General features: G+C 32.0%; 3 protein-coding genes and 2 pseudogenes across 5 annotated transcripts; 1 reads left to right on the plus strand and 4 right to left on the minus strand.

The window, feature by feature from the left end:
- Nucleotides 1-1,513: 1,513 nt before the first annotated feature.
- LOC108807648 (uncharacterized) lies at nucleotides 1,514-2,782 on the minus strand. Its single transcript, XM_018579913.2, has 4 exons — nucleotides 2,654-2,782; nucleotides 2,436-2,568; nucleotides 2,143-2,246; nucleotides 1,514-2,046 (listed from the first exon to the last, which is right to left on the minus strand). Exons 1-4 carry the CDS (start codon nucleotides 2,758-2,760, stop codon nucleotides 1,569-1,571), a joined length of 822 nt encoding a protein of 273 aa, XP_018435415.2. The 5' UTR covers nucleotides 2,761-2,782; the 3' UTR covers nucleotides 1,514-1,568.
- Nucleotides 2,783-8,717: 5,935 nt separating this feature from the next.
- On the plus strand, nucleotides 8,718-10,349 carry LOC108806661 (ribosome biogenesis protein BRX1 homolog 1-like; annotated as a pseudogene).
- LOC108806662 (stem-specific protein TSJT1-like) lies at nucleotides 10,297-11,628 on the minus strand (annotated as a pseudogene). Its single transcript, XR_001942582.2, has 3 exons — nucleotides 11,344-11,628; nucleotides 10,740-11,100; nucleotides 10,297-10,650 (listed from the first exon to the last, which is right to left on the minus strand). The product of XR_001942582.2 is annotated as a stem-specific protein TSJT1-like (transcript).
- Nucleotides 11,629-14,890: 3,262 nt separating this feature from the next.
- Nucleotides 14,891-17,326, minus strand: LOC108806729 (ultraviolet-B receptor UVR8). Of its 2 annotated transcripts, XM_018578915.2 has the most exons (5): nucleotides 17,183-17,326; nucleotides 16,674-17,046; nucleotides 15,897-16,589; nucleotides 15,706-15,813; nucleotides 14,891-15,407 (listed from the first exon to the last, which is right to left on the minus strand). In XM_018578915.2, the coding sequence occupies exons 2-5, from the start codon at nucleotides 17,016-17,018 to the stop codon at nucleotides 15,078-15,080; spliced, it is 1,476 nt and encodes a 491-aa protein (XP_018434417.1). In that variant the 5' UTR covers nucleotides 17,019-17,046; nucleotides 17,183-17,326; the 3' UTR covers nucleotides 14,891-15,077. The 2 variants fall into 2 exon arrangements, with proteins under 2 accessions (XP_018434417.1, XP_018434416.1); XM_018578914.2 differs by lacking the exon at nucleotides 17,183-17,326 and having other exon boundaries at nucleotides 16,674-17,164.
- A 625-nt stretch (nucleotides 17,327-17,951) lies between these two features.
- On the minus strand, nucleotides 17,952-19,485 carry LOC108811693 (uncharacterized). The gene has a single exon (XM_018583782.2). The coding sequence runs from the start codon at nucleotides 19,430-19,432 to the stop codon at nucleotides 18,245-18,247; it is 1,188 nt and encodes a 395-aa protein (XP_018439284.1). The 5' UTR covers nucleotides 19,433-19,485; the 3' UTR covers nucleotides 17,952-18,244.
- Between the last annotated feature and the right edge of the window lie 643 nt (nucleotides 19,486-20,128).

Raw genomic sequence — 20,128 nt, forward strand, 5'->3', positions numbered from 1 at the left:
AATCAATTTATATAACATATAAATAAATATAAAATACTTTTAATATATTATTAGCGTAATGCTTCCATATATAAGTCCAGTTAGTAAATATAAGATTTGTTTATATGATACACTGTAATATAATAGACGATTAAATCACAAAATATAATTATTTTAAAGTAATAAATAAAATTGTTATTTTTAAAATGTTATATTAAAAATTATGTAATACATTTTAATTTACAAATATATATAGTATAACATTAGTACAAAGAAAAAATTTAAGTGAAAGAAAATATTTATACGGTCACGGTCAAGTTCTAGAAATAAACAAAAACATAGCAACAATTATGACCCATTTCTATATTATTTTAATTAAGAAATTTAAAATTTAAATTCAATTTATTTTAATATAAATTATAGTTCCAAATATGATTATATATTTTATGTATTTATAATTTTTTCTCTTTGTTTTTGAGGGATGCTAAGATTTTTGAATTATAAAAAATTATAACCCACTTCAATATTATTTTAATAGGGAAATTTAAAATTTATATCAGAATATTTTATTAAAATTTTAATTTTAATTTTTATTATAAGTGCAAAAATTAATTTTCAATCTAAAATTTATATTTAAATATTATAAATATATCATTTAATATTAAAAGAAAAATTAAAATATAAAATAAATATCTGCCCGGTCGGGCGGGTCAAGATCTAGTACTGTTTGAAAACATGAATAACTGAAAAAATGAAAACTATTTGGAAACAGGGATATAGCTGATTAATTAATTTCTTTTATTTATATGTTTAGCCATTGCATTTACAATAAATTAATTATTTCCTTTTTGTGTTTCTTTTATTTACAAATTCTACTACTACATTAAAATCAATTTAAATTAATTAATTACAATAGTTGTTGTTTCTTTGTGGTGAAAATAAAAACACAAACTGGAATATATAGTATATATTATATAAAACAATTTTAAATATAGTATTATCTTATTTAGGTTTAGTATATAAAAAAATTTCAAAATTTCAATTCTTTTTTAAAAAAATATCATAAAATTAATAATAATTCATAGAAAACTAACGTAAAAATTAAAAAATTTAGTATGTTGTTTCATTTTAAAATAAATTAACAAAAAACAACAAATTAATATATGAATAAAACAATTACATCAAATTGCATGAGGTTATAAATATTTTAATATAATATTATGTACAAATAAAATAAATTATTATCAAACATCTATATCATAAAATAATATAATCTACTATATACGTAAATTACAAAACATAAAAAAATATACATATGATTTTTTTATAAAATAGCGATTTATGAATTTACATTGAACACAAGTTAAATCAAATACCAGTGCGGGGGTGCGGATCAAATTCTAGTATAAAATTATAATTATAGATAACATTGTAAAATGAAGAGATAATTCTTGTTTTCTTAAATTGAACAAAAAAAAGAATCTTAATAAAAACATCAAACCCATACTAGAATCAAAATCAAACTTCTTCCTCATACACAATGACTGATCTCTTCCCTGAAAACCTTCAATATCAGAATCCAGAAACTTTTAGTTCTTCTTCGTAAAAATTCCCCAAACACCCGTTTTTGGTTTCTCTTTTTCCGCAATATCAGAATCCAGAAACTTTGAATTCTTCTCCCCAACTGTCTTTCCGCTAACACTCGTTTTTGGTTTCTCTTTTTTCGCCATATCAGAACTGGCAATGCCAAGATTATTACGTGAAGCTGAATCCTTAGTTATTGAATCCACCCAAGTAGTATTGGTTTGGTAGTTTTTGGAAATTTCAAATAGGTTCTCTGGACTAAATGCATCTCTCGGCGTCTTCGTCTCTAGAATCTTCACTATCTCCGAACTCACCAAGTGTCCTGGACGCAAATATACACAATCTTTGTCAAACTCAAGCCCAAATCTTTCAACAAACAAGCTCCTTATGATTTGAAGCTCCTTAAGCTCTCCGATTCTTGATGCGGCAAATATCAGTCCGGCCATTGCTTCTTTAGTTTCTTCTGGTAATAGATGAATATCGCTAGAGAGAGAAACATAAGTGATTAGGGTTATGGAACCATTCAACTTTTAAAATGGTACCGTGTGTTACAAGTCATATGGAACAAGAACAACTAACCTGTGACGATCTAAAGGAGAAAAATTCTGCAATATGGATGTGCAGAAGTACTCGACCTGATTGTAAGCTGATAACCTTTTCTCATCCTCATAGAATTGCTTCGCCTATGGTTTCAATTTAATTATCATGGAAAATTTAATTGTCAGATTTAATTATCATGGAAAAATTAATTGTCAGATAAGACAACGAGTGATCATCAATATATGGATCAGATAAGAATATTTAAATGGTGACTAAAAGTCAGAGCCGATCCTAAATATAATCAAGTGAAATATTAGTACTGGATTACATACCTTAGGAAGTGCTTCCGGTAAGAGATCGTTATTAAGGAGCTTAGCCATATCGGACCGGGAATGCTTAGCCATACACTCTCTTCGTCCCCGATGAATTTTGACAGAACATTGGAGACTCCGGATATGGCGTTTGCTACAAATAAGACATAAGATTAATCAAATACTTTAATAATAAACAAAGCCCTTTTATCGTTTGACGTAAGTAAACCAGGCTTTACCACTTTGAAGCTTGCCGCCATCTTGAAGAACGAAACCAAACAGCAAAAATGTTACTATAACATCCAGGCTCCGGTTCTTTGTTCTTGGCACACGCCGTTTCCTTCATTCGGTGGGAAGGTTGAAAGGCCATTTTTAAAGAGAAATATAATAATGAGATGTTAACGATCTATTGAAAAGACAATCTATTATATATTACCCTTATAAAGTGGAAATTTAAAACTATTTAGTATTATGATTTATTTATGGTACTAAATCTGGGAAACACACATTTTCTTTTCCAGTATGGAATGTGGATATACTATTGTTTGACCAACAAATAAAAGATATACTTAGATTACAGCAGCGAGAATATTATTGTTTGCGGAAATACTCATATGAGCGCGCGTGGTCACTGGAGTATTTAGAGCATCTTTATCGGTGAATTTCAACGCATCTTAGAATATTATAATAAAAGGAAAAAATTGAAACAGTGATCAGAAGCGTTTTGGCGAGATTATTAGAGTGACGTGACATAATTTCTATATCTTCTGCGTGATAATTATTAAGATACAAGTTCTATATCCTCTCACTTATCCCACTACTAATTATTACTAAACTTCACCTTTTACATTATTTTATTAATTTATCCACTTAAACTATATTCTCCCATTATCACATCTACGCTATATCCTCTCCTACTTATCCCATTAAAAATGCTCTACATGGCTTCCAAGTCTTCGATTATCAAAAAAAAGGTAAAAATCCAAATACATTTAACGTGGTTGTTTTAATAAATGATACTTCCTTCGTATCATAAAGTTACATGTTTTAGAAAAAAATATTATTTTATACGTTTTCGATGTATGTTTTATTAACTTACTACAAACTTCAAAAAACTTAATTAAACTTATTAGATTCTCATTGGCTTAAGATTATTGGTTTAAGATTATGGAAAAAAAATCACAAAAAATTATGCATATATAAATAAATTAATATGTTTTATATACAAACTTAAAAAAACTTAATTGCACTTATTAGATTTTCACTGGCTTAAGATTATGGAAAGAAATAATCACAGAAAATTATGCATATATAAATAAATTTTAATATATTTTATTAATATGTGTGAAAAATCTAAAATATACTGTTCTAGAAAAAAAATTGTTTTAAAAAAGATACATTTTTACCTTTTTAATGTATTATTTAATGAAAATTTGTTAACTTCAAGAAAATTAATTGTGTTTATTGGATTTTTATTGGTTAGTTAAAGATTATGAAAAATTGTTATTCACAAAAATCAATGCATTTTTAATGTGATTTCTTAATATATGTGAAAAGTCTAGAATATGTATCTTTAAAAAACAGAGGGAGTATATAACATTTAGAAACAGAAAGATTAGTACATTGATACATCTTCAGTAATAATAGGAACACCAAAAGCTTCGCATAAGATTCATCAATCAGCGGCAATTCAATCGTAGTTTGTTAAATTAATGAAAGCAACATTGTGTGCAGTGTGTTCTACCATTGTAAAATCTGTAATATCGTTGCGTTGAAATAATCTTTTACTTGACTTAAACATAAGATATAATATATATATATATATATATATATATCCCCACAAAAAGAACATATCTATTTAAATATTTTGTCAATATACCTATCAGGTAGTAATCCGCATCTAACGCAAAATAAAATATCTAATTAAAAAGAGATAAAATTTGTGAAGATGAAATTCTTACATAAAAATATACAACACTTAAAGTAATATATGCTCCTACATTTTAAAGAAATTCTGGACAGATTAATTTCATGTCATTTTTTTTTGTCAACAACTTCATGTCGTTTAGTACATTCATTTACATTTATATACTTGCTTGTGTATGTATATAAACTTACATATTATTATGTGGATTTAAACCAAAACTATATTTTGACCCGCCCCGAGAGGTGGTATATTTTTTTATTTTTAAAGAAATTTAATTTTATATTTGTATCTGCAATTATTTTTATTAATATTTATTTAATTTAATATAATTTTGTAACTATATTATGTCAAGTTGTATAACTATACACTTGTGCCATATGCATTTTAGAAATTATTTTTAAACTATATTTCCAAAGTTTGCAATATATTATATTTTTTTGGTAGTCAACTATCATAATTAGTCAAGAATATATTCGTATCCAAATTTTTTATTAGGAATTGACCCAAATATCAAAGTCTCATATTCAGTGTTTTGAAACACAATCCAAATCCGCGGTTAAAACGATAAATCCGATGAACCAAGATAAATCTGGTTTGAGGTTTGTAAAAAATATATATTTAAAAACCCAATAGAACCCGCAAAAATCACTAAAACTCGGTTACGGGTTGAACCACTGATTGAATATATATATTTTATGTTTAAAACATAGTAAAATACTTAACTCTAGTTTCCATGTATTTGTTTTCATAGCTAATATATATTTTATATACTAAATTAATCTATTTATTAATTTGTTGTTCACCTGCGGTCGATCCAATAACGCAGTGATCCAGAAAATCATCTGGTTCAATATTCAGATCGGCTTTAAAAACATTACTCATACTCTATTAGACATCGCCTATATATTCAAATGATTATTAAACTGTCATATTCACTCTAATAATTGTGTTTAATTTCTAAATTACTAAATATACTAAAATACTATCTATTAACCAGATGATACGAATATTTTTATCCATAAATTTAAAAAATAGTTATTAAAAGTTGGTATATTTATTTATTTATTTTATAAACATAATTATTGATACTACAAATGTAAATGATATTAATGGTTATTGATAATATATATATATATATATATACAGAATGGTATTACTCATGGGAAAAACAAAACATCCAATAGATGAATTGCTTATTATTTTTTGGTTAATGTTGATTAATTATGTTATGCACAAATATAATAGTGACAGCATTGTAACTATCTCAAAAAACTAACGAAAAATTTTACGAGGAATTCTGATATAGATTCAGTCAAATATTATTTCCACCCAATAACCTAGCTTGGTTGGAGTGGTACATCTTTGTTTCAAACTTTCATGATCTCTATTTAGAACTTTGCCGCATGCGAGTTTAAAGAAAACATTTTTTATAAATCAATTCAAAGAAATATCAAAATAAAAAAAGTTCAATATTAGAAGAAATCGATTATGTGTAATACTTCATTCGTTTCACAAGTCATTTAAGATAATAATTTTATTCAAAAAAATACTTTTCTATACGAATTTGTAACCGATATTTTAATTTTGACTTCGCTTTTTGATGTATTAATTGGAGAGAGAATTTTTGTTGTTGTGTTAATAATAGACATTTAAAAAAAAATTGTGTGAAAACTGAAGGATTAATATTTAAATTGATACTTCTTCCGCTTCATTATAAGTGTCACGTTGACAATTTTCACAGAAATTAAGAAAATTATAGAATAGACTAATATATCCTTATTTAATGCATGATTAATTAAATGAGAATGATTTAAATAAAAATATATTGGTGATGACAAAAAAATAAAATAAAAATATATTGGTGGTTCAAAAAGTAAAAATAGATTTAATGTATAAAGTCATATGCAATTGTAGAATAATACTTATTTTGAAATGGAAGAGTACATCTTTGTTTTAAACTTTCATAATCTCTATTTAGAACTTATCCGCATGAGAGTTTGAAAGCAAATACTTTTATAAATCAATTCAAAGAAATATCAAAAAAAAAATTCAATATGTTTAAAAGATCTCGATTATACGTAATACTTCATTCGTTTCACAATTCATTTTAAGATAATGATTTTTATTAACAAAAAATAAATATTATTTTTCAATACAAATTTTAAATGATATTTTAATTTTGACTTCGCTTTTTGATGTATTAATTTGAGAGAGAATTTTTGTTATTTTTTTTTTTTTTTTTTTGAATGAATGTTAAATTTTATTCATCAAAAAAACCTTTTTACAAACTAATGCATACTTTTTACTTGAGAACAAGAGAAAGAGAAGCAAAACAAATCATAAAAGAAACCAAAACTTTAGAAAAAAAACCAAAATTTTTGTTATTGTGTTAATGATAGACAATTTTTTTTTAATTTGTGTGAAAACTGAAGGATTAATGTTTAAATTAATACTTCTTCTGTTTTATTATAAATGTCATGTTGACAATTTTCAAGGAAGTTAAGAAAATTATATAATAAATTAATATATTTATATTTAATGAATGATTAATTAAATGAGAATGATTTAAATAAAAAAGTATATTGGTTGTTCAAAAAGATAATAAAATAAACTTAATGTATAAATTTATATGAAAATATAAAATGACACTTATTTTGAAATAAAATAAAAAATAAACTGATACTCATGAGTATAAAATAGAGAGATTAACTGATAAGTAAATCAAGACCATCATTATGCGTGCATGACTATATAATTGCAATCAGGAAGTACTATTGACCATCTATCTTTGTTGGGTTATTGTCCAAGTTATTTCTGAACACTCCCAGCTAATGCAGTGAACAGCAGGTTGTTGTGTTGGTTTAGTAAATTAACAACATTTAGTCATTTACTGTACAAATCGGATATTCAGGTTTATTGTTGTATTCATTATCCCATTCGTTTTTCCGAATAGTTAAATATCCGATTCGATCCGTCACCATTCAGATATTCGGCATCCCATATATCCATAAAATTTTAGATTTTTGATTGGATATCTGATTTGATCCATAAAAATAAATCAAAGAGAAAATTAAATTAAAAATAAAAATAAAATAAAAAATACAAATTAATATAAAATAATAATTTTTTATTGCAAAAATAAAATTTTATTTACTTTTATAAATTTAGTAAATAAAAATACTAAAAAACTTATATTATATAACTTATATATATATAAATCTTCAAATATATGTATGCATATAACTGATCAGATCGGATATATGTTCTAAGATATTGGTATTTGTCGGATATTGCATTTTAGCATTTATTTTTTTGAAACTTCATAAATCTGTCCAAACAAAGAAATTTATTGAAAAATATTAAGAATTTTTCGATTCGAATTTTTGCTTCATACAATTAAGGATATTAGAATTTTTCGATTCGAATCGAACGAAAACCGAATCGAATCAAAATTTACTGATATTTTGTCCACTCTATCAACCTTTAGCTACCTTGAAGGGAAAAAAAGATCAAAATAATCAGGAAGCTGCATGCCCATATATTTGAACTTTAAAAGAATCGAGAAGCGTTGGTGGCCTAGTGGTTACCAGCGAATCTTCTCACACATGCCTGTCCGAGGTCGCCAGTTCGATTCTCGGAGACAGCAGGGTGGTACTATGCCTCTCCAAATAAATCCTTCTTCATACGAGTAGGGGCAAGCGGTGTATACCAACCGTAGGTCCAAGCCGGAGGGGTTTCCCCATACGAGTAGGGGCAAGCGGAATATACATTAATCCGTAGGTCCAAGCCGGAGGGGAGGGATTTCCTGGATTTGGGGCCGCGCAAGCGGTGGGGCTAGTCACTATAAAAAGTTAACCCTAAACAGTTTTACAGCAGGTTGTTGTGTTGGTTTAGTAAATTAACAACATTTAGTCATTTACTGTACAAATCGGATATTCAGGTTTATTGTTGTATTCATTATCCCATTCGTTAACCGGAGCTCCTAGCTCAGTTGGTAAAGGGTTCACAGCTGTGAGTTCCGCCACCTGGGTTCGAATCCCGGCCACTGGGGAATTAACATTTCGGCATCGCCAGGGACAGAGGACCGACATGTGGCAACACGTGACTAGTCTGGACCACTTCGGTGGGGCCAGGATACCTCTGTATAATTCAAAAAAAAAAAAAAAAAAAGAACTTTAAAAGAATCAAAATAGGGTAGGGAAGGGGTATCTACTACTAAATGTACTCTTTGTTAGCCTTTTACTTGCCCATATCTTGTTTAGCTTTAGGCCCATCGTATAACATCGAAACGCTGTCGTTTTGACTCGCCAAAACAAGCTCAAGCAGCTTGTCCCGTAGGTTTGACTTCTGTCCTAAAACCCTAAACAGAATTTAGCTGCTGTTTTACGCAAAAAAACAAAAAACAAAAAACAAAACAAAAAAAACAAAATGGGGAAGAAAAGAAAGCACAGCGAGACAGAAGCGGCGGCGCCGGCGAAGAAGGACGACTCTGCTCCGGAGAGACCTAAAAGGACTCTGTCGGGTTGGAAAGACAAGAACGAAGATGCTGAGGAACCTAAAGCAGCGTCTGCGTCAGGGTTCAGGAACAAAGAGAAGGTTCTCGTTACTTGCTCCCGACGGATCAGTTTCAGATATCGGCACCTGATGTTGAACATTGTGTCGCTTCTCCCTCACTGTAAGAAGGATAGTAAGGTTGAAGCTAAGAGCAGTAAAGGCGCCACTCTTAATGAGCTTGTTGAGCTTAAGGGCTCTTATTCGTGCTTGTTCTTTGAGGTAAAGTTTCAATCTTTATCACTTCTATGGGCTTAGTAAACTGTAAAGTCAATATCTTTTTGTTGTTGGGTTCAGTGTAGGAAGCATAAAGATCTTTTACATGTGGATGGTTAAGTCTCCTAGTGGTCCCTCTGTTAAGTTCTTGGTTAATGCTGGTAACTTCTCCATCCCCTCCTCGTACATTTGTTACAAGACGAGATTGGTTTTAGCTTTATATCTGACTTTGTGTTTCGTTGATTCTGTGTGTATGGGTGAAGTTCACACAATGGAGGAGCTGAAACTCACTGGAAACCATCTGAAAGGGTCACGCCCTCTCTTGACCTTCTCTTCCAATTTTGATAAAGATGTACACTGGAAGCTTTTGAAAGAGATGTTAACACAGGTCAGGTCATTCCCTTATACCGTTGGACTTTCTGTTTCTAAATTCATTTTGTTTCCCATCTCTTGCAGGTTTTTGGAATCCCCAAGGAACATAGAAAGTCTAAACCGTACCATGACCATGTGTTTGCTTTCTCAATTGTTGATGACCACATATGGTTCCGTAACTACCAGGTTGGTTAACCATTATTAGCATCTCAGAGATCATTTCCTTTTTTTTTTTTTTTACCTTGAATTAGCTAGTGAATGTCATTTGTTGTCACATTGTAGATATCGGTACCTCATAACGAGGCAGACAAGGTTGCAAGAGGTGGTCTTGATAAAATGACTCTTGTCGAGGTATGACTATATAACTATAACTAACAAGAACACTCATGATTTTGATTAATTGTTTTTGATTGAAATATAATTTTGTTGACAGGTTGGTCCAAGGTTCTGTTTAAATCCGATTAAGATCTTTGGAGGAAGCTTTGGAGGTCCAACTCTTTACGAGAACCCATTCTACGTATCTCCAAACCAGGTACTATAGGCTTCTCTCGCCACATTTTAATCATATGAAAGTCAATACTAATTTCTTTTGTTCTGTGACTGTCAGATCCGAGCATTGGAGAAAAGAAATAAAGCTGGGAAATTTGCAAAGAAAATAAAGGCAAAAACGAGAAGAAAGATGCATGAACTCTCTAACCCATTGGAGCCTGATGAGTTTGTAGACATGTGGAAGGATGAATGAATGATAAAAGTTCGATCAAGTCATAAACTTCCCCTAAGTTCACATTTTTGTCTCTAGTTTTTCATCTCTCCCTCTTATGCATCAAAATTGTGTACTGTTTTATTTGCAATATAAAGTGCTTTTGCTTCTTCATTGATGTAACACTAAAGATGCTATTTACACAAAAGAAGTAGGTAAAAAATAAAATGCAACAAAGACAAAAGAACCAACTCAACAACTGAATAAAAAAAGAAGAGATTAACTTGAATTAGCGAGAGCCCAGTTAGCTTCACTTCCTCTCCTAGGAATGGCATTGACCTTACTACAAGCATCCACTTTGAAGTTAGCTCCACATATCACACCTTCACTGTCAATCCTCTGCATCGCCTTCATCTTGTTCTTCGGATGCTCAAAGCTCTTAAGCCCCGTCTCACTGTGAAACATACACCCTGCAAACAAAAATTACACAAACATCAAACACTCCACATCTCACCTCTCTCTCTCTCAAATCTTGTTTCTTGTGTCTTTTTGCACTTACCAGTAGGGAAAGGAGCAAATGACTTGGCACATCCTTGCTTAATAATCTTCACATCATCAGACATCAAAACAGACCCGTCATCCTCGGAGATTCCCCAGTAAAGACTCTCTCCTCCATCAGAGCTCAAAGCTGAGAAAACAGAGGAGGTTTGAGTATCGTAGACGACAAAGGCGTAGCTTCCTTCTAAACCTCTAAGGACTTGATCTGCAGGGTAAGGACCACGATCACGTAGTGTTCTGTAAGCTTCTAGATGGCCTCGTTCGTGTTCTTCCCCGTGAGCCCGTACTGTCGGTTCAACGTGCAGAGATTGCTTAACCTCCCAAGAAACATACAGTACACTCCGTCTATCCCACAGAACAACCTGAAACACAAGTTGTAAGAATGTGTGTACGTTTACTATTTTATTGTTACATTAATAATTTCAGTTATATATATTTTGAACTTAATATTAATACCAAAATACATTATTCTTTTCAGTAGTTTATTCATTTTAAAAAAACTTTGGTTAGGAAAATGTATTCCTTAAAAACATAAATGAAATTTAATAATCTTTTTAATCTGTTTTAAAAATGTAAAATGATACTTTTTGAGTATATATATATACCTCTGGCGAAGAGAATTGTTAGGGCGGGAGTAAGCTAAGACGGCAGAGTCTCCAAAGTTCATGGAGAAAGCGGTGTCCTTGTGGAGGGAGAGGAAGTCGGAGAGAGTATCTCCGGGAAGTTTTGGGGTTTTGCCGGAGAAATGAGACGCCGGGCTGTTGAGCTCCTCCGGTGGGTGAGCAAACGCTTTCTGAAATATTGCCAACATTCTGTTTCTTCTTTGTTTGATCAAAGTTCGAATCTTTTGTTGTTTGGTTTGTTGTTGTTGTGATGATGAGAATGTGTTTTGATGTAAGAGAGAGTATTTATATGGATTGGTTCCACGTGATGATGACTTGGATTTTAGTTTTGGATAAGACCATCTCTGATTCTCTGACCTGTCCGACGTGTTCTTATCCGTTTCTTTTTCCTCAATTTATTCTTTAAGCATCTGTCTTTTTCAGAATCTAATATAGGCCTAGTTTAATAAATAAACAACTGGTAACCCGACAACTTATCTAGATCGATTGTTTAATCAGACGAGCTATCTTTGTAATGATATGATCTCTTAACGTGCCACATTAGAAAAATACCAATAGTATATATGATGATTATATGATCTCTGTTAATATTATCTTATGATATTATTGTAATTAAACCTTTGAGGTTATGAATCTTATACTGTGGGGGTTTAATCAGTCTATACTACTTCTCGGACGAACCAACTCAAGATCTTCACAGTAATCATCAACGACCTCTTGTTCGGTTTTGAAGTTGTCTATACAAGAGTCCACGAGGCTGACAGTGATGGGGAAGCAGACTACACGATTGTCTTTTATACACCAAACCGGAAATATCTTTGAGACAATCATAGAATCATGACTCAAGAAAAAAATCAAACAAATACAACTCATACAACATACACTAACGGGTCAAATCCGGTTTCAATCCGGTGTATACCTTTTGTATCAAAAGGTCATGAGATTTTGGGAGTTGTAGACGACTTAAAAAAGAATTCAATAATTTGGAGGTCAAACTTTTACTTTTTTTTTAACAAATTTGAGGGTTTATGATCATATAATTATTTTCAAAATTTTTGGGGACTTGAAACGAACGTTTCATTAGGCTTGGTCTAAGACTGTGTATCAACAAAGTCAGCTACCAGGTCTTGAAAAAATCTTCAACCATTGCAAAAATGAACCTGTCAATTAGTTCTTCGAATGAAGAGAAACTATATGTATGACCAAAGCTACATCATTCATGCCTCAGTCGGTCCATCATAAGCCATCTTCTAAGGACAAGGGAAAGTTTGTAGCTGCCCCACCACCAATGCAGAAAAGAATCTGACATCTTCTAAGACTCTATCATCAAACGGCAAGCCGTTAGCCGACGAGGTTAGAACAAATCTCCAACCACTGCAGAAACGAATCTGTCAACTGATTCTTTGAATGGGGGAAAACTATAAGTAAGATCAAAGCTGCATCATCCATACATCAGTTGTTCCAACATAAGCCATCTTACAAGGACAAAGGAGAGTATGTGACTGTCTCCACCAATGCAGAAAAGAAACTGCCATCTTCTAAGATTTGATAGTCAAAAAGCAAGTCCCTAGCCGACGAAGTCTTTGAACAAATCTCTAAACAAAGCAGGTCTGAAATATCAAATTAGATTTTTGCAAGAACATATAAATTATTACAAGATAAATATGTATGTATCGTATTGCTAATACACAATTTGTGATTGTATAAAGCAGAGATCCACAACAATAAATATAAGTAATAGTATAAGTGATCTTAAAAACTTGAAGTACATAAAGATATATAACGTTGCTATTATTTAATGTGGTTTACAAGAGTGGTGATCAATACAACATTTGACTTTCTAGATTTTCAACTTTTTTTTTTTGGACAACAACTTTATTCTTTTTTTCTAAATCTTGTTATTTTTAGGACAAATAAATAGTTAACTGTGGAAAGCTTGTACACTTTCATCTGACATATAAATACTACAAAACATCTAATATTACCAACATTACATATCAATGTATAGATGGTTTTGGATCTTTATTTTAGACAATTGTGTGTAAAGCTATACCCATTCATATTCTTCGCGCGCAAGTGTTTCAAACTGGTACATATTGATTCGCCAGATATGTGGAGCTATACCCATTAATGTTGTCTGCGCCAACAAAAGAGATGTAGTCAGCTATACGAATGTTGTGGGTGTTGATGTGCTAGGGTGATTTTTTAAAAACCAAATCTACAGTGTTGGAAACTGTTAACTGGTTTTCCCTTAACTTGAGATATATATATACTCCCTCTGTTTTTAAAAGATTCATGTTTTAGAAAAAAAATTTGTTTCAAAAAGATATATTTTCTACATTTTCAAGACATTAATTAATGAAAAATTGTATATTTCCAAAAATATAATTGTATTTATTAAAATCTTATTGGTTCAAAATTTTGGGGAATTGTTAATTAATAAAAACAATGCATTGGTAACTAAAATTTTATGTTTTTCTTAATAAGTGTGAAAAATCTAAAACATGGATCTTATAGAAACAGAGGGAGTATATTTAAACAGTTGATTATTTACAACATGTAAACTATACATTATTGTATTTTAAATAGCTTTATAAATATTTAAATATATGATTAAAATTAAAAATGTATACTACTAATAATTTAAATAAATATATATACATATAAATCTGAAAATAAAACACGCACGGTTGTGTGGGTCGAGATCTAGTTACTATTAAAATTCAAAAATTGCAATATATTTAAAAATTTTGGATTCAGATCAAAAAAATTAGGATCTGATTTTGTCGGATCCGAAATTTCTAAACACCTCTCATATATCCAATTTTGGATCGAATCGGATCGGATCCAAATCACGAATAGTAATTTTATCTCTGATATATTGGTTTTATTCAATTTGATAAATTTTCTTAACCTGAAGTTTTAGGAAATTAATTGACATATTAACTTAAAATTTTATATGGGTTATAATGGAAAAATAAAATTTTAGTCTCCAACTGTATGCAATCAATATATTTTATATAGATTTTATTTACGCAAATTATTCTCAAACAAATTATTGATCATGCAAAAAATTAATTAAAATAGTTAAAAAAATTTTGACAAAAATCGTTAGTTTTTACTTTTTAGTACATGTATTAATGGTTGGCTATTTCATTTTTAATTTGTGGCAGTTAACAGTTTATTCAAATAATTTTACGCAAACATTAGTTAACTATTATATATATATATCTTTTATATTAAAAAACTATCCTATTGATCCAACAAGAAATTGTCTGAAAGTTTAGATATTAAATATATCAATTGTAAATAGCTGGGAAATAAAATACTCATTTTTTACCAAAAAAAATAAAATACTCATTTCCCATCACTTTTTCTCTGAATTTGCGAATCACCTTTTCTCGCTTCATTTCTCATAAGTTGTAACTAATACAAATAAATATTCAAACTAAGGAGGAATTGAGAGAAGGGGCTCCAATTTTTCAAAATGAATTTAAAAGCCATGACCGTCAATTTTTCATTTTCCAAATTTTCGGGCTCTTCCTGAGCTTAATGCCTCAAAAATTCAAACCGGAAGATTTTTGATACAGACATGACTCGAGAGATTAAAAACAAAAAAATTCAATCAGATACAAATCATACAACATACACTAACCGGTTAAATCCAATCTCAATCCGGTTCATACAAAACATGTTTGTTTTATTAACGTCGTGGATCAACAAAGTCTGTAACGAGAACGGCCACAATGGAGAAATATCTCAGTAGGTTCTAAGCAGGTACGTAGCGAGTCGTGACCAAGCTGAGCTTTTTCGTTATCCCCAAAACCGAATATGCGACCACCTTCAGTAACCACAATGGTATGGTACAAACCGGTGCTAACTTGAGAGACACGGTGTTGTTTCAGACTCTCCAACACTCTCGGTCTGAGAACTTTGTCTGAAACTCCCCTGTCAGGGAACCCTAGGCTTCCAAATCCCATCCAACCAAACCCATACAACACTCCACCTTCCACTAACACAAACGTCTTCCTCTTTCTTGCACACACCTACAAAGCCAAAGCAGACTCATGGTAAAGGACATTTCTAAACCGGTTTAAACCGATCCAAATTAAATCAAAACCACACTAAAGTAACCGAAATAACATAATCTAAAACCGGATTGGGCCCTCTTAGAGCAACTAAATTAAAATACTTTCGGTCGGTTGGTTTCCTTTAAAATTAAGAACTCGTAATTACATACACATAAATATTTTTAGAACCCCAAACCAAGAACTCTCAATAATGTTGCTCTTAAAACAATCTTTTAAAACATTTAGAAGGAACATAGTAGTAAGAATGTCTGACCTGGACAGCAAGGCAGTTGTTGAGACTGACCAAAACCTGAGGAGTGATCTTGTCGTTTTCATCTCCATGGCCTAGAGCACCGCAGTAACCTTTACCCCATGTGTATACCTAACACGTTTTAAAAAGAGCAATCAAAACAAAAGACTCTTCTTGATTTCCTCAAAAACAAGATTCTAACAAAAGCAACTTACACGGCCATTGGAATCAAGTGCCACGGCGTGTTCATCCCCGGCAGAGACACGGAGTATATGAACACCTTTTCTCTTAAAACCCTGGATCACTCTTGGCTGGTGCTCGTCCTGCTGCTCCCCATGACCAAGACAGAAGCTAGAACCAGATCCAAACGAGTAAACCGAGCCATCCTGCGTCACAGCTAGAACATAGCTCGGTCCAGTCGCAATCTGCACCACAGGGCCAACGCTTTGATCAAAAAACTCAACTTCTTTGGGTACTGGACTGTCCAATGTATCTCCATGACCGAGCTGTCCATGCGTGTTCGATCCACATGTGAACACACGCCCTTCCCTCGATAGAAACACAGTGAAGTGCAGCCCAGCAGCCACCTGCTTACAAGGAGTTCCCTTCAAAGCCTCAACAAGCTTAGGTCTAAAAATTGGACGGCTAATATCTAAGTGACCACAGCAATGCGATGAGTTATCCCCACATGTCAGAACCTCTCCAGATTGCAATATAAAAGCAGAATGGTTCTGCGTGGCTGAGACCTGAGCAACTTTAGCAGAGAAGGGGAACTCTATAGGCGTAAACGCTACGCACTTAGTAGTTTCTGGACCATGAGCGAGAACACCAGACAAACTCGAACCGCAAGAGTAAACCTCTGAGTTGTTGATCAGCAACGTGTGATACCTTCCCGTTGTAACTTGCATCTGCAATTAAAAGAATGAAAAGAAAAATGCATTTTGAGAGTCTTCTAAATAAACTCAAATGTTTCAAAGATTGTAAACCATTACATTGCCTGAAGAGGTTTGAACCGTGTCTGAGGACTGCTCAACGGACTGCAAGAACCTCAAGAGGCGCTTCCAGTTCCCCTCGCAGTTAGCAAAGAGCTCTTTCTGTGTAGTTAAACCCATTCCTGCGTAGACAGGGTGCACAGAGCATAGCTGAGACGCCGCGTAATCAGCTAGCGATTTGAATTTCAGAGGGTACAACGATCCAGAGCTTCCTCCAAAGACCTTAGAGGTCAGTTCTAGGCTGAGTAGATCAGCCGCGTTAAGCCGGCCAGAGGTTAACACCTCCAAGATCAAATGAGAAGGGAGATCCTCTAACGAAACCAACCAGTTCCTCTCGGCCAACATTTTATAAGAAACAGAGTTTCAAAACGACCTAATGGAACCAAAACAGAGAAACACTAAGCAAACCAAAAAAATAAAAGGAAGAAACTTTAGATCGAATATACAAAGGAAATGGAGAGGAGCAGAAGAAGGAGAAGAAGTAATAATGTGAATGGGTGACAGCTAACCTGGAAAGCAAAAGCTCTTGACTTTATCTCGGTGCCGAAACTTGCCACTAAATGTTAACCAAAAGTCTAATAAGAGCTTCCTTTTTATAACAAAATGGTGATAAGACGTGTGAAGAGGAATATAAAAAAAAAAACAATATCTTGCTTCTTAAGCTTTCTTCTTTTGTGTCGATTCCTTCTTCCTCTCTGTCATAGAGCGAGTTCGCAGAATATTTTAAGAGGCTTTAATTGGTCGTCGTCTTGACACTGTTTTGTCTATTAAACATTTATTTTAATTTTTTTTTCTTCCATATCTGTGTTTATAATTGATAACTTGTTCAATTGAATAATAGATGTTTGGTTTCACAAATTTTGCCACTATTTTTTGTTTTTTTTTTGTTTTAATTAGTTAATGATGAAACTATAACTTCCAAAAGATTATGTTTATTAAATTATTATTAATTTAAATTGATTGAAAATATTAATCATAGTAAATAATGCTTTTGTAATTTTTAAAAATTTAATGTGTAAAAAACTAACAAAATTTATCAAACTAACTTAAAAATCTCATAGCTCTTCTAAAACTATATTTGATTATCAAACTATTTGACATTAAAAGTTAAAATTTTAATATTTCTAATTATTATTCAAAAAATTTAACATTGTAAACAAAATATATATTTCTTCGTATAATAATATTACCTAAGTCTTCTTTAATTGAATTATATTTAATTTTAACCATTTTTAATAATCATATGCTCAGTTCATCCATCTATTATATCCACCACCATAATAACTCTTTATTTTAAATTTTAAGAAAATAACACACTATTATACAAGCTTGGGGCCTATTAAAAACTCATTGTCAAAGATACATCCATGAAAATGCAACATACAGTTCCAGTTGCCTGCTTCTTTACATAAATACTATTTCTTCTCCACATTTCACTTATTCAGAACTTTACTTGGGTAAAGTAGGAGGATTATTCAACTTAACATGAAGCTTACCAAAACCAAAACATACTTTAAATCTCATTATGAGTGACTTTCTTAGACTCTCTGTTTCTCTGGTCACTAAATAGCTTAGGCGTGCATCTCGCTTGACATGGGTGCAAGAGCTTCCGTCATGGTTTCTTTATCTACCATGTGTTTGTCTTGTCCTGCAACGTAAGGAGGACAATGTGGACACTCTGGTGGTTGGTATATAGGTGGATGATAGTATGGCACGCTTGGGGTGCACCCACCGGTCTGGCATCCACCAGTACCATAACCAGGAACAGTCACTCCTGGAATCACAAAACCGGGAATATGGGTGCCTGGTACTGTTATGGGAGGGATTGTTGTGCCTGGTACATTTATGGGAGGGACAACTACACCACCAGTAGAGCCACTTCCTCCTATACCGATACCAATCCCTTCACCTGAACCACTACCTCGTCCAATGCCTTCACCAAATCCGCTACCTGGGGCTCCTGCGATTGGACCGCAGTTAGGTTGGCCATACCCTGATCCTCTTCCTTCTCCAATGCCAACACCTGAACCACCACTAGAGCCAATTCCTTCCCCAAAGCCACTTCCTCCACTAGAGCCTATTCCTTCTCCAAAGCCACTACCTCCACTAGAGCCTATCCCTTCTCCAAAGCCACTACCTCCACTAGAGCCTATCCCTTCTCCGAAGCCACTTCCTCCACTAGAGCCTATTCCTTCTCCGAAGCCACTGCCTCCACTGCCATAACCAATGCCATAGCCATATCCCATAGGCTTAACTGTGTGGTCAGGCTTCTTTATGTCATCAATCTTCTCTTTGTCACTATCATTAAGCTTCTCTTTGTAACCAGGCTTTACTTTATGATCAGGCTTCTCTATGCCATCAATCTTCTCTTTGTCACCGTCATTAAGCTTCTCTTTGTAACCAGGCTTTACTTTATGATCAGGGTTCTCTATATCATCAATCTTCTCTTTGTCACCATCATTAAGCTTCTCTTTGTAACCAGGCTTTACTTTATGATCAGGCTTCTCTATATCATCAATCTTCTCTTTGTCACCATCATTAAGCTTCTCTCTGTAATCAGGCATTATTTTATGGCCAGGCTTGACTTTGTGCTCAGGTTCTACATTGAACAAGCCATGATCTTGCTCGATCAAACTAACCTTTCCAGGCTTCACTACATGGTCAAGATCCTTAAGAATCCTTCGTGCGAAAGTTGTTGAACTGAAGAAGCATAGTAAGAGGACGAATCCAAAGCATTTGCCTTGGTGTCCCTTTCCCATTTTGTTTTCTAGAAAATAATTTGATCTTGCTGTACATTCCCGAGTAAAGAACCACCTCATGGTTTTATAGTATATGACACCTTTTTACTTTTAAAAGAAAAACACATCCTCATAAACGCAAAATGCATCTGCTGAAAATACGCATGAAATAAAGGTGATTCACAAAGTTAGCATGATGAAGAACTTTAATGATATTTTCTTGATAACACAAATTGTATGTTTAGCAACTTCAAGTTTTGAAAACTTATTAGGATGATTTGCCCAAACTCCATCCACTATGACTAAAAGTTGGTAGAACCTCCAGACAAAGGTCACAAAGCACGTGCCATGTTAGGTTTATTGATTTTAACATAACTTAATAAAATTCCTTATTATTGGTTTGAGAATTTTAAATTTCATTAAAATCTTTTATTATTCAAAAAAATAACTATTATTGATTTTCTAATTCTAAGTAAATCTAGTGTTACTAGGAGATAATTTCTCTTCATTTTTATTCATAAGATATTATATTTGTCTTATAAAATAAATGATAGAAAATAAATAATATATATTCATGAAGTAGAAATCTAGAAAAATTATAATCAAATTTTGTAAGTCAATATATATATATATATATATATATATATTTTTTTTTTAATCCACGTAACTTTTAAAATCTATTAACTTTTAAAATTTACAAACTCTACACAAATTTAT

Source organism: Raphanus sativus, chromosome 6 (assembly GCF_000801105.2).
Source record: "Raphanus sativus cultivar WK10039 chromosome 6, ASM80110v3, whole genome shotgun sequence".
NCBI lineage: Eukaryota > Viridiplantae > Streptophyta > Magnoliopsida > Brassicales > Brassicaceae > Raphanus > Raphanus sativus.